At 36.2% G+C, this 13288-nt stretch overlaps 1 protein-coding gene across 4 annotated transcripts in view; it reads right to left on the minus strand.

Moving 5' to 3' along the window:
• Nucleotides 1-6590: 6590 nt before the first annotated feature.
• RBMS3 (RNA binding motif single stranded interacting protein 3) overlaps nucleotides 6591-13288 on the minus strand; it is a 643143-nt gene continuing 636445 nt past the window's right edge. For all 4 annotated transcript variants that reach the window (XM_054708096.1, XM_008153779.3, XM_054708097.1 and 1 more), the window contains one exon: nucleotides 6591-8937. In XM_054708096.1, coding sequence (XP_054564071.1) covers nucleotides 8931-8937 — 7 coding nt within the window. In that variant the 3' untranslated portion in view covers nucleotides 6591-8930. The remainder of the gene's footprint in view (nucleotides 8938-13288) is intronic.

Raw genomic sequence — 13288 nt, forward strand, 5'->3', positions numbered from 1 at the left:
TCCGTACCTCAGCTTTTCAGCGATTGTGCTTCTTTCTCTTCTTAGTTGTAAATCTTCCACTCAGCCAGCTTTCCCGTGGTTCTGGGTGGTAGACGTTTTTGTCTTTTAGTTGTATTTTTGAAATTGTTGTGTGAGGCAGCAGATTAGTTGTTTAACTATGCCGCCATCTTGGTTCCTGTCTGTCCTTAAATTTTGATAGTTTCAATACCAAGTGCCTTGGAGAGTGCCTCTTTGGATTGAGGTAACTAGATGTTCTGTTTGCTTCTTGGATTCGAGGATCTAGTTCTTCCCATAGATTTGGGAAGTTCTCATCCACTATTTGTTTTAATAGACTCTCCATTCCATGCTTCCTCTCTTTCTCCTCCATAATACCTATAATTCTAATATTGATTTTTCTGATGGAGTCAGATAGGTCTCGTAGAGCTCTTTCATTTTTCTTTATTCCCAGATCTCTCTCTTCTTCCCCCTACATCATTTCTTTATTCCTATTTTCAATATCACTAATTCTTTCCTCTATATGTTTGGTTCTATTTTCTGTGCTTAGTAGTTTACTCTTAATCTCCTTAATTGCATGCTGTATTTCCAGGATTTACCTGATTAGTCCTTTTTTAAAGTTTCAATTTCCTTGGTAAAATCCTCATTTTGTTCATTGATTTTTTTTTTTTTGAATGCCCTGAATTGCCTGTCAAGATTTCTTGCATCTCGTTGATATTTTCAGAACTGCAATCTTGAAATTTCTGTCATTTATATTACATATTTCCATGTGTTCTGGCCTGCTTTCTGGTGATTCTTCATTTTATTTCTGGTCCTTCATGTTATTTGCTGTCCTCCTTTGCTTCCACATTTATCTCTGAAGAGATCTTTCCACTATTTTTCAGTATATAGGACTGAATTGCAAGATTTTTACCTCTGTGGTCTCCTAGTCTTGAACCTCCTTGGCTTCCAAAGACAGTACAGTTGGGCTGCTTAGGGGTGGAGTTTGTTTTGCCCTCACTGTAATGGTGACCCCTGACCTCCATGTGGTCCCATCTCAAGCACCCCTCCTAGGGATGGGTCACAGAGGGAAACTGTTTCTACTGCATCAGCTCTTGGTTAACAGATAATATACTCCTGGACCCAACTCCAAGGGCAACGGGAGGCGAGTTTTGGGAGTCCAACCATCAGCAGGGCTCTGTGGTTCCATTTCTTTGTCTGAAACACCACCACCTGGCCTGACAGTGGAGTGCCACCCAGCAGAACCCTGTGTTCTGTCAGGCATCTGCTGACTCAGACACTGTTCACTCTCTCACTGCCCACTGCTCGACCTGGTGGGCTGTCCCCCAGCCCCTGTAACTCTAATGTTTCTCCTGTGTGGCCAAGGGAAATGCCTGGTAACTCTGGCTTTCTCCACTCTCCCAGCCAAGCCATGAGTTCCTGGCTGCAGGACTGCATCTATGGCCTGTCTGTGCTTTCCTCCCTTCTCATCACTCCATTTATTCAAGTTGCCTACCTTTAGTTGTTTCAGTGTGTAGGTTTCTCAGGTGTGCTTCTATGTTGCAACGGGATTTCTTTGTTGATTTATAGTTGGTAAACTTGTTGAAATCTCGGGCGGGAGGCGGGGGGAGGAAAAGATTTGCCCTTATGCCTCCATTCCTCTGACGCCATTCTCATCTTTCTTAAAGGTAACTTACTTTGTTGTGTTTAACATGTCATGTACATTTTATTCATCTCATTTGTTTTCCTGTCTTCTGGAGTAGAACCAAATCTTCTTAAGACAGCAAGTGCATATTATAGCACAGAATATTTTTGGTCCTTGAATATGAGCTCTGAATTAGTTTGGATTTTTCTGGACCAGAGAAAGATAGTTTCTGATTATTTGCTTACCATAGCCATCCATAGCTTGAGAAATGAACACGTCTGAATTTGGTTGACCTGGAATTTAATTCTTGCAGGGGTAAAAACCACATGTTTTTAGTATTACATATAACTATCTTCTGGCCTTCACACAAGAGGTACCAAGTAGCAGGTAGATGTTAGACATGTTTGGATATAGGAGCTGGATGATCGCCAAATCTTGAAGCCTAAAAAGTGGAAAGAGTGTACAAGATCCTAGAAAGATCTAAATGGTCTATTCCCCACCCCCACCCCAACCTCCAAATAGTGATTTCCTCATGTCTCCTTGCATGAACAGAATGCTCCCTCCTCTCTCACTTTTTGTTTCCATGGGTTGTTCTTTCTTTGAGGAATTCTGTAGGAAGCAGCAGTATAAATAATATTTTAATATGTATCGACATTGCTCCCTCCCACCAGTCCCTTCCCCAACCTATCTCTGGGAAAGTGAAGAACACAATGGCCCTATTTGGTTGATTTTATTTCCATTTTTTATTGAAAGCTTCATCAAATAAAACAGAAGTTTAAACCTAACATCCACTGATCTACAGAAAGCCCAAGGAATGGGGGAAATGGTAGCTAGTTTGACTGTGGTACAGATGAAAATATTAAAAATAAAACCAGAAACACCATAGAATTACAGAACTTTCCATGACAGACAGCAGTACAAAATGCTCTTAAATTAAGTTCAAAATTAAATGATGATCTAGAAGTTCCATGAAGTCAAATATGGCCTGAAACAAGGGTTTTAATAGAAGCTGTCCCATTTTTTTTTAAAGAAACTGAATATTTCATAGCAAGAACACTTTCACCTATATATTTTTGAATTAATATTCCAATTCTTCTTTTTAAGGAAATGAAAGCATTGATTTCCAGAATGGAGAAAACTTTTTCAAGTGTCTCTTTGAAATAGTATTTACAGTTCCTGAAAAGTAGGGAATAACTCCTTTTTTATATATGAGGGAATAACACTTAGGGAGGACAGAGCATCTTTCTTAATAATCTAAGACCAGAGGGCCTAAAATTCAAAGTGTAACAGTAAAGTTACACTTTGGACACTATTTAAATTTGAAATGATTATTTAAATAAATCCACTGGAGTGTCAAGGTCATTCAGCCTTAACACAGTAATGCAAAGTAAAAAACAAAAAAACAAAAGAATGATTTTTTTTTTGTGTGTGTGTGAAAGATTTAAGATCAGGATAAGTGTGTATTTAACTAAGAGCGATTATATTTTCATAAATGAATTTTGAGTTGACCTTTTCTACTGGTTCAAGTTTTAAAGGTGAATGAAACTGAAACAGCGTTCTTTTGAGGGAAGCCAAATTCTTGGCTACAGTTTTGTTGTGTGTTTTTTTCTTCTTTTCTTTTTGTTCTGCAAGAATGCAGTCACCTCTCAATTATTTGTGGTGGATGGGAAAGGGACACCATGGGTAATAAAAGAAATCAATGCTATATAATGCTCTGACATTAATTTTTACAAATGATTTCAAACTCCTTCAATAAACCAATACTTAACAAAGAGCAAAATAGACTAATTTGAATTTTATTTCCAATTGTTTCTTTTTCCACCCTCAGGGTGGCATGTTAAAAAAACAAAAAAACAAAAAAAAAAATACTCGAGCCCCAAGTCCTAATAGTTGAAAAGAAAATATAAAAGAAATGCACAAAGTAGATAATTAGCCCTTCAAAAATTGAGAGTGATTGTATTTCTGCAAGATTTGGTCATGGGGTGGTGGTTATTAACTGGAGCGAATAAAATGGAAGGAAAGTGTGACTCAGTGGCCTAGTCCCTAGTGCTTCTTCCTGCAGGTTCCAAGCTTGATCTCACCTCTGCTTCAGCTTTAACGCTTCTGAGTGAAAGAAGCATTTCTTGAAACATCACTTTTCCTCCCCAAAATACAAAGAAACGAATATTGAGAAGCCATTCATCCTTTGTGTGCGTGTGTGTGTGTGTGTGTGTGTGAGAGAGAGAGTGAGAGAGAGAGAGAGAGAGAGAGAGAGAGAGAGAGAGAGAAAGAGAGAGAGAGAGAGAAAGAGAGAGAGAGAGAATGAGAATGAGAATGAATATGTAGAGATAAAAGAGGTCAACAATCTGGGGTGAGTTCCCTACCCTGTATCATAAACGATTTTGGGGGCCACTCAGGGATCTTACATTTAGCTTTTGTATTTTCCTGAACTATGTCATCTACAAAGGACAGCCATGACCAAGAGCATTTGGATGAAAAGACTAATTACCTATTTAAATATATTTGGTGAAAATTGTTAAATTTGTTAGATTCAACTGTCCTCCACTGCCACAGTGGATGTCATTGGTAAAATGAATTGATTCATTAATGAAATGCCACTATCACTCTGCCACAGGAAGGGGATAGTGTACAGAATCAATGAGCCTGCGTCAATTACATCAGTCCCTCTGATTGCAGTGAGAGGCTGTCAGTCCCAGTGAGCTCCAAATTTGGAAGCATGCCAGCCACAATAACGAAAACAAAATCTCATCCATTACTCCCTACTGTGGACAAGATAATACAGATCAAGGGCTCCATGACATGTTTTAACTTTATTTTGAAGTGACCCTCAAAAGTGCTGAATGTTGTACTGCACATACATAAATATTATCCTTTCGTTTGCTTTTATATCACATGAAAACATTTCTCACTGAAACCCACTTAAGAATTTTTCTCTGCTTATCAGCTCATCTGCAATGGTTTGTGTGCTCAAATGAAGCATGAGACTCAATTGTCAATGTATTTTTAGTCTCCTACTAACATTATAATCTGTCTAGACAGCACATTGAAACTTCTCAATCGTGAAGAAGACTGCAAAAGTCCTATTTAAATCAAATCTCACTTTTCACTAATGGAGATTTTAGACCACTGTAAAAGGTACATAGGTATTTAATGGCATCCCAATTATTCAAATCAAGTGTTTTTGGGGAAAAAAATAGAAGTATTTTTTTGGGGGGGTCATACATGAATGGAAAATAATTTTAAAGCAGTGTTGCAAAAGATTGATGTATTCTGTAGATACAGTGAACTTCCGATTTCATCTATCCACCTGCTGCTCTCAGCCTTCCTGCTCTACGATGAGTGCTTTTAACATCGTATAGTTTTTCATTAGAAAAGGTTGAAGGTGAGTCTTATATGCTGTCAAGTGTGGCAGATCCATTAAGGTCACAGGAAGAATTGATTCAAGTGAAGCATGGAGACAACACCTGAACAATTGAAATCTACCAGGGAAACAAACTAACCCTGACCAAACGAGTCAGATAGAGGATTTTTTTTTTCCTAGATTATGTCACTTGCAATATTCAAGACATGGCAATGTGCAAGGGCAATCATCAGCCCCTGCCAGTATCACACTGAGTTCCCATAGGGTCCATGTCATCTTCAGGAGACCTGGCCATGCACTGAGGAGCCCCCAGTCACTAGGCATACTTGGCCACCCCTGACAATACCTTATCATTATTTAAAACAAAAATAAAACAACCATACTCTTCCAGTGTTCTTGTTTACTAGAGTTTGGATGAGATAGTGTTTATCCCATTTGGATTCTGGCTTTAGTTTGTTTTCTAATGTTTAGGTTAAGTGTTGGCAATTAAAATTGAAAGGAAAAATTGAACACCGAAATAAATGCTTGAAAACTTGGTGAACTAGAATACTTAAAAAAAAAAAAAAAGATTACAGACCTAAATAGGATCAAAATATCCAACATAACTAGTGTGGATTAAATTAGGATTCTGACGTTTGCATATATTGAACACAGATTTTGGGTTGTTTTATTTTTAATACAATGTAATGCTGCTTACCTGTTGATGCTTCCCGCCCCCGCCCCTCCCCAGACATGACTCTTAAAAAACAATTATTAGGTAAGATGACAGATGCAAGTTTGAATGTGTGCCATTTTTTCCTTCTTTTTTCTTTTTTGACTTGAAAGAAGATATTTTATAGAATGGCATGATATAAAAAATCCAAACACAAAACACACATGGATACATAAAATTATAGGTAATTTCCTTGTGCCTGAAGTGGCTTAAAAAAATGAGATCATTGAAATTTTCATAGTTGAAAAAAATGTTTCTGAATGTATAAATAAAGCAGTAGTTTTGAATAGAAACAGGAAGTTACCTAGGCACATTCATCAGCCACATGGTAGCTACCTCTTAGCCTCATTGTTGGTTGTGTAAATGAGACTTTCTTTGTATCACATTAATTTTTTTTTTTACAGAAACAAAAGAAAGCATGTTGGTTTCATATTCAAATGAATTATGCCCAGGATAATCCTTATTTATACAAAGAGTTCAGAGAGTGAAAAAAAAGAAAGAGAAAATACAGTTCCCATACATGTTTGCTTATACCCCCTGAAACGTAGGGGCCCACTTCTCAAAGATAAAACTTAAGTGCCACCCTTAAAATACAGGAGAGGCTGAAGGATGGAACAGAAGGAAGTAGAAAACTAGGATTCTCTCTAAAGCATGGAAAACCATAAGGATGGGTGTGACCAGTTCGAATTTCTCTGTAGCATGTTACGTTTTCTTGGATATACTTTTGCCTCTAATTTGATCACAAAGATATGAAGTCACTCTCTAAATTTGAGTTTCCAATACATGGTGTTGCAAATAAGAGAACCAGATCTATTTCAACACTAGGCTTCTGTTTGTAGGTCATAAATAGTGAAATATTGACACTTTCATGTAAGTCAAACTCATTACCCATGTTGATATAATGGAAAAAAGATTTATCTTTTAATAGTTTTTAAAAGCCAACTCTGCTTTCTTTTACAGTGCACTTAATGCATTTCCCTCTTCTTCTGGACTAAGACAGGTTCCTATGACTTAGTTTGTGAAAAGAGTTTCACTTAAATTCTAATGATTCATTCAAAAAGCAATTCTAGGGCATGGTCCAATTAACAAAGTTTCATTGTCCTTAGTTTCAGGTAAAACAGTACAGGTTGAATATGGATTTCATGAACCAAATATGCAGGGATGTTTGTTTCAATTTAATTCACTTTAGAGAAAGCTTTGCATCAGTCTCAATGCAAATATATCTCCTTTGGCTTTAATGATTGATCAAACCCAATTGTTTTGGTTCTTATTAATATAAATCATAATTTCTTGATTGTCAACTAGCATTTTAAAAGCTTACCTAAATTCCACTAATAGAATCCTCAATCTTATTGGTCCTACTTGTCTCAGAGAGTTAAACTGAAATAGAAAGGTCTATTTTGTCTGTCTTCTGACAACACCAAGATATGAAAATATAATGAAAAAAAGGCAAAAAGAAGATATTCCTTCCCCACTGCAGAATCAAGGTGCTTATTCATTGTGGATGATGACAAAGACTAAGGTGCAAAGACAAAATCAAGAGGTGTTGGAATTGAGAAGGAAGACTATTGTTACTAATACAATGAGACCTTTCAGGAGACCACTCACCACTTAACAGAATATCACTATGCTTTTTTTTTTTTTTTTTTTGGACAAGTGACCCTTCAGACCAGGTTCAGAAAGTGTCTTTCGTTCAAAATTCACAAAAAGAAATTTCAACCCGTTCAAGTGTCTTCGCTTACTGGTGGCCATCCGTATAGGTTTCACTATTCAAGGGAGCTAGCAAGGAACTGGAAAAGCTCATGGAATTGAAAGCCATTTGGCTCTATCAGTTGGTATCCAGAACTCTTCATGCTGAAACTGCTGAACACAGCAGGTGCAAGCTTCTACTAACAACAAATGTTAAAAATAAATTTTTTTTGCAGTATGTAAAACACCAGTGGAAGGTAGTTTAAACACAACAAAGTAAGAACTGGTCCGGCCATGTAGGTCAAATAAAATTTTTTAACGAAAAGTAAAGAAAAACGACCTCTATCTTCTGGACTGCAATAGGGTGCCACTTCATCTTTGGTATAAAATAGGCCATCCATAGGCTGAATTTGATCACAACTAGGAAAGACTACAGAAATTGTCAACAATTTCTCTATCTATTGCTTTTTTTTGTTTTTTTGTTTTTGTTTTGTTTTGCACTTTTGACCATAAGCTCCTATCTACTTAAGTTTTTTTTGTGTTGTTTTTTTTTAAATGCTCTTAAGCTAGGTTTTGCAATGTGACAAGCAAAGCTGACTAAAAACTTTGTAAAGCTCATAAAAAAGACTGCAGATAAAAAGCACTAATGCTTTTGCTAGCAATCACGCTTTGTAAATTAAAAAAATCTGCATTCTGCCCCCCAAACACGCATTATTTCTAATGCAGTTGTTTTTTAAACCAACCTTAATAACTTTACCATAAAATGTTTTAGCCTTCTAGAATGGGTCAACACTTAAGACAAAGTTCATGAAAAGTCCCAGCATTTTTCCATTTCTCGCAGTTGCCATGGTTTCTTTTATCAACAAATTTTCTTCAAATGAAGAAAAACATTTTCTTTTAAACTGTACAGTTTTTTCACCCTAAAAACTCAGAGTCTTAAGCTTCTGTACCAGTTAAAGCTGGCACAATATTTCAATTCTTTCTTGATTTTTTTTAACAAGACGTTGACAGCTTGCCTCGAGAGCCTTTGACGTCCTTAAAATTAAGGCAATTAAGATTCAAGATAAACCTTACCTAAATATTTCTAAGAAAATTAAAAAACAACCCACATTTAAACAAGAAGGAAAAAAAAATAAAAGAGTAGCTTAATTACCGAGGAAGACAATTTCTTTCCATTTCTGCTTGCCCACCTCTTGACATCCGATTTTCTGTTAAAAAGAAAAAAAATCTATCTACACCTTCAGGTCAATTCTGACTTCAAATGTTCTTCCAGATCAAATGTCAGCCTTCCATGTTTTGTTTTTATTGTTTTTCCTCTTCTGGGATTTTTTTTTTTTTACTTTAAAAAATGGCAAAAAAATAAACTGTCAGACCACATGAAGGACCCATTTGCACAGCACACAAAACGCTTTGTTTTCATTGGGTAAAGTACAAAATTAAAAAAGAAAAAAGCATTCCATTGACGCCTGTGCAAACTGGAAGCCAACTTCTTGTTCAATGAAGTCTCTTCATTCAAGGCAAAGTTTCAGACGGACATTCTTCAGTCTTGTTTATGGTCTGTGAAAACAATTGAATAAGAGTGGTTATGACATCAAAGCAACTTTGAAATCTCCTTCTATGCTCTTTTCCAGTGAGACCTCTTAAAAGATACCAAGCTCTTTACAAATAAGTCACCAGTGAAGTTGTAAAAGCATTTTGGGCCGATTCAAGTGTCCAATTCTGCCACTTTCACACGAATATATATTTGAGCCAGAAAGTGTGTTCACATTAAATAACAAGGCTTATATTATAGGTCAAGAATATCTTTCAATTCGAAAGTCGTAAATATTACAAATATACCCAGATAAAAAATACTCTCTTGGGGAATGGAATCTATTTTTTGTTGCCTGGCTTGGGTTGTAGCTCTCCCAGAAATTCTTTAAGGAATTCTATCCCTTCAGAACTTCCACGGGATTCATCATTCACTCAGTCAACAAATGAGTGAGTCTCTACTATATACTAAGATAAAGCAATGGATTGTATGCTGTCCATGGTGTTCACCAAGTATGTTCACATTAGCCTATTGTCCCAGGTAACTAAGTAAGGCAGTTAAGAGGGCGTAGAGTTTTGTTCACTTTCCCTCTTCTCCTTTTCTTGTTCCTTGCTCATTTATCTCATCAAGATGTCAATTCCCACCCCCACCACCACCACCAATTCATTATTTAATTATTTAATTTATTCAAAGTTATCTAATTAATAATAAATTTGGGGGTAAGTTCTAGTTGATTCCAGTGTGATTTCTACTACACTGTAATTAAACTGACATTTAACAATGATTTTATTCATTTCTGTTGTCCACTACAGAAAACACAGGCATCTTTAACTGGAAAACCTTAAAACCAGTTATCGGAAACGTGATCCTAAAGCAGCTCCTTCACAAAATGTATCTCGAAACTTCACATCAGTTGATCACGGCAAACCCAAAGATAAAAGAGACAATCTGTGGCCATCTGCCCAAAGTACTTCATCTGCACTATTTACCAAAGGTAGGTTGGTCAAATTTCAAAAGACATAGTAATTTTTTTAATTAAAGACAGTTCTGGTGTTACCAATTTCTTGAACGTTTCAATTTTTTTGTGAGAACAACATGAAATTTTTTTTTCTGTCACTGTCCACAACTTAATGGCATCTTGGCAGCTTTCATCACTTCCTAGCGTTAACCAATGCCTAGGTCCCTGATGTGGGAAATCTGGCTCTGAGGTGACATTTTCTAGTGTCACTCTAGTTACCTCCCTTTGCTGTTTATTCCACATCATCTTGCTGCTGGCTTCTTTACTGAGCAGTCAGCCCTTCTGAAGCCGGTGCTGCTAGCAAAGTAGCTCAATTCTAGCTGCCTTCCACATGTTCAGTTAATCCATGGGGAATTCATTCAACCTTTCACGATAAATGGCAGTGTAGAATGCTCTACTTCTTTTTAAAAACGATCTATTTACTTATTTTAAGAATCTTTATTGTTGAAAGTGTTACATATGTCCCGTTTTTCCTCCCATTGACCCCTTATAGCCCACCACCACCCTATTGTCGGTGTCCATGGGTTATGCATATATACATACAAGTTCTTTGGTTGATCTCTTCCCACCCTCCCCCACTTTCCCTCTGAGATTTGATAGTCTGTTCCATGCAACTATGTCTCTGGACCTGTTTTGTTCAACAGGTTATTTTGTTCATTAGATTCCATATATGAGTGAGATCATGTGATACTTGTCTTTCTTTGACTGGCTTATTTCACTTAGCATGATACTTTCCAGGTCCCTCCATGCTGTCTCAAAGGTAAGAGATCCTTCTTTTTTATTGATGCATAGTATTCCATGGTATAAATGTACCACAGTTTGTTTATACCTTCCTGATGGGCACTTGGGCTGTTTCCACATCTTAGCTATTGCAAATTGTGCTACTATGAGCTAGGGGTGCATACATTATTTCTGATTGGTGTTTTGAGTCTCCTAGAAATGGGATCACTGGGTCAAATGGCAGCTCCATATTTAATTTTTTGAGGAAACTCCATACTGTTTTCCACAGTGGCTGCACCAGTCTCCATTCCCACCAGCAATGTACTAGGGTTCCCTTCTCTCCACATCCTTGCCAGCACCTGTTATTTGTTGATTTGTTAATTGCCATTCTGACAGGTGTGAGGTGACTTCATTGTTGTTTTAATTTGCATCTCTCTGATGATCAGTGACTTTGAGCATTTTTTCTTATGTCTCTTGGCCATCTGTATGTCCACTTTGGAGAATGTCTATTTAGGTCATTTGCCCATTTTTTAATTGGATTGTTTTCCTTTTGTTCAGTTGTATGAGTTCCTTATATATTTTGGATATTAACACTTTATCAGATGTATCATTACCAAATGTGTTCTCCCATACTTTGGGATCTCTTTTCATTTTGTTGGTTTCTTTTGCTGTGCAGAAGCTTTTTATTTTTATGTAGTCCCATTTGTTTATTTTCTCCTTAGTTTCCTTTGCCTAGGAGATGTATTGGTAACATATTGCTACAAGAGATGTCTGAGATTTTGCTGTGTATGGTTTCTTCTAGGATTTTTATGGTTTCACGTCTTACATTTAAGTCTTTTATCCATTTTGAATCTATTTTTGTGTATGGTGTAAGTTGGTGATCTAGTTTCATTTTTTTGCATGTATCTGTCCAATGTGCTTCTTTCTCAAGATTGCTGTGGCTATTCGGGGTCTTTTTTGGTTCTATATAAAATTTTGGAGTATTTTTTTTTTTTAGATCTGTGAAATATGCCATTGGTAATTAAATAGGGATTGCATTGAATCTATAGATTGCTTTGGGTAGTATGTACATTTTAATGATGTTAATTGTATCAATTCATGAACACAGTATATTCTTCTACATGTTTATAGCTATATCTTCCTCTATCTCTTTTTTAACATCCTGTAGTTTGCAGAATGCAAGTATTTTACCTCGTTGGTTAAGTTTATTCCTAGGTATCTTAATTTTTTTTTGTTGCTATGGTAAATTGTATTTTGTTTAATTTCTCTTTCTGAGAATTTATTATTGGTGTATAAAAAAGCCATAGATTTCTGGGTGTTAATTTGTATCCTGCTACATTGCTGTATTCTTTTTATTAAATCTAGTAGTTTTTTGGTGGAGTCTTTAGGTTTTTCTATGTACAATATCATGTCATCTGTGAATAATGATAGGTTTACTTCTGCTTTTCTAATTTGGATGCCTTTTATTTCTTGTCTGATCACTATGGCCAGGACTTCCAGCACTATGTCAAACAGGAGTGGTAAAATGGACATCCCTGTCTTGTTTCTGTTCTTAGGGAAAATAGTCGTAGTTTTTGCCCACTGAGTATGATGTTGGCTGTAGGTTTGTCATATATGGCCTTTAGTATGTTGAGGTATGATCCCTCTATTCCCACTTTACTGAGAGTTTTTATCAAAAATAGGTGTTGGATTTTGTAGAGTGCTTTTTCTGCACCAATTAATATGATCATGTGATTTTTGTCTTTCATTTGTTTATGTGATGTATCACATTTATTGATTGGTAAATATTGTACCAGCCTTGTATCCCTGGAATAAATCCCACTTGGTTATGGTCTATGATCTTTTTAATATATTGCTGGATCCAATTTGCTAATATTTTGTTGAAGATTTTAGCATCTGTGTTCTTCAGGAATATCGTCCTGTAGTTTTTTCTTTGTAGTGTCTTTAGGTGGTTTTGGAATTAGGTTAATGCTGGCCTCATAAAAAGAGCTTGGAAGTATTCCTTCATCTTGGATTTTTTTGGAATAGTTTGAGGAGGACAGGTGTTAGTTCTTCTTTGAATGTTGGGTTAAAACTCACCTATCTGGACCAGGCCTTTTATTTGCTGGGAGTTTTTTGATTACTGCTTCAGTTTCCTTAATTGTTATTGGTCTATTCAGATTTTCTTATTCTTCTGATTTGGTTTTGGAAGATTGAATTTGTCCATTTCACCCACATTGTCCATCTTGTTGGCATAGTTGTTCCTTCACTGTTTATAATTTGAATTATTTGGGTCCTCTTTGTTTCTTGATGAGTCTGGCTAAAGGTTCATCAATCTTGTTTATCTTTTCAAAGAAACAGCTGTTGGTTTAATCTTTTGTACATTTTTTTTTTAGTCGTTTATTTCTGCTCTAATCTTTATTAATAATTTCCTTCCTTCTACTTACTCTGGGCTTTTCTTGTTCTCTTTCTATACCTTTAAGTTGTAGGGTTAAATAGTTTATTATTACTTTTTGTTTTTTGAGATAGGCCTGTAGTCCCATCGGCTTTGATTGTTGTGCGTTAATTTTCGTTTGTTTCCAGGAAGTTTTTTATTTTTCTTGATCTCATTGGTAACCCATTCATTGTTTAATATCATGCTATTTAGCTTCCATATGTTT

This window comes from Eptesicus fuscus, chromosome 18 (genome assembly GCF_027574615.1).
Source record: "Eptesicus fuscus isolate TK198812 chromosome 18, DD_ASM_mEF_20220401, whole genome shotgun sequence".
Lineage (NCBI taxonomy): Eukaryota > Metazoa > Chordata > Mammalia > Chiroptera > Vespertilionidae > Eptesicus > Eptesicus fuscus.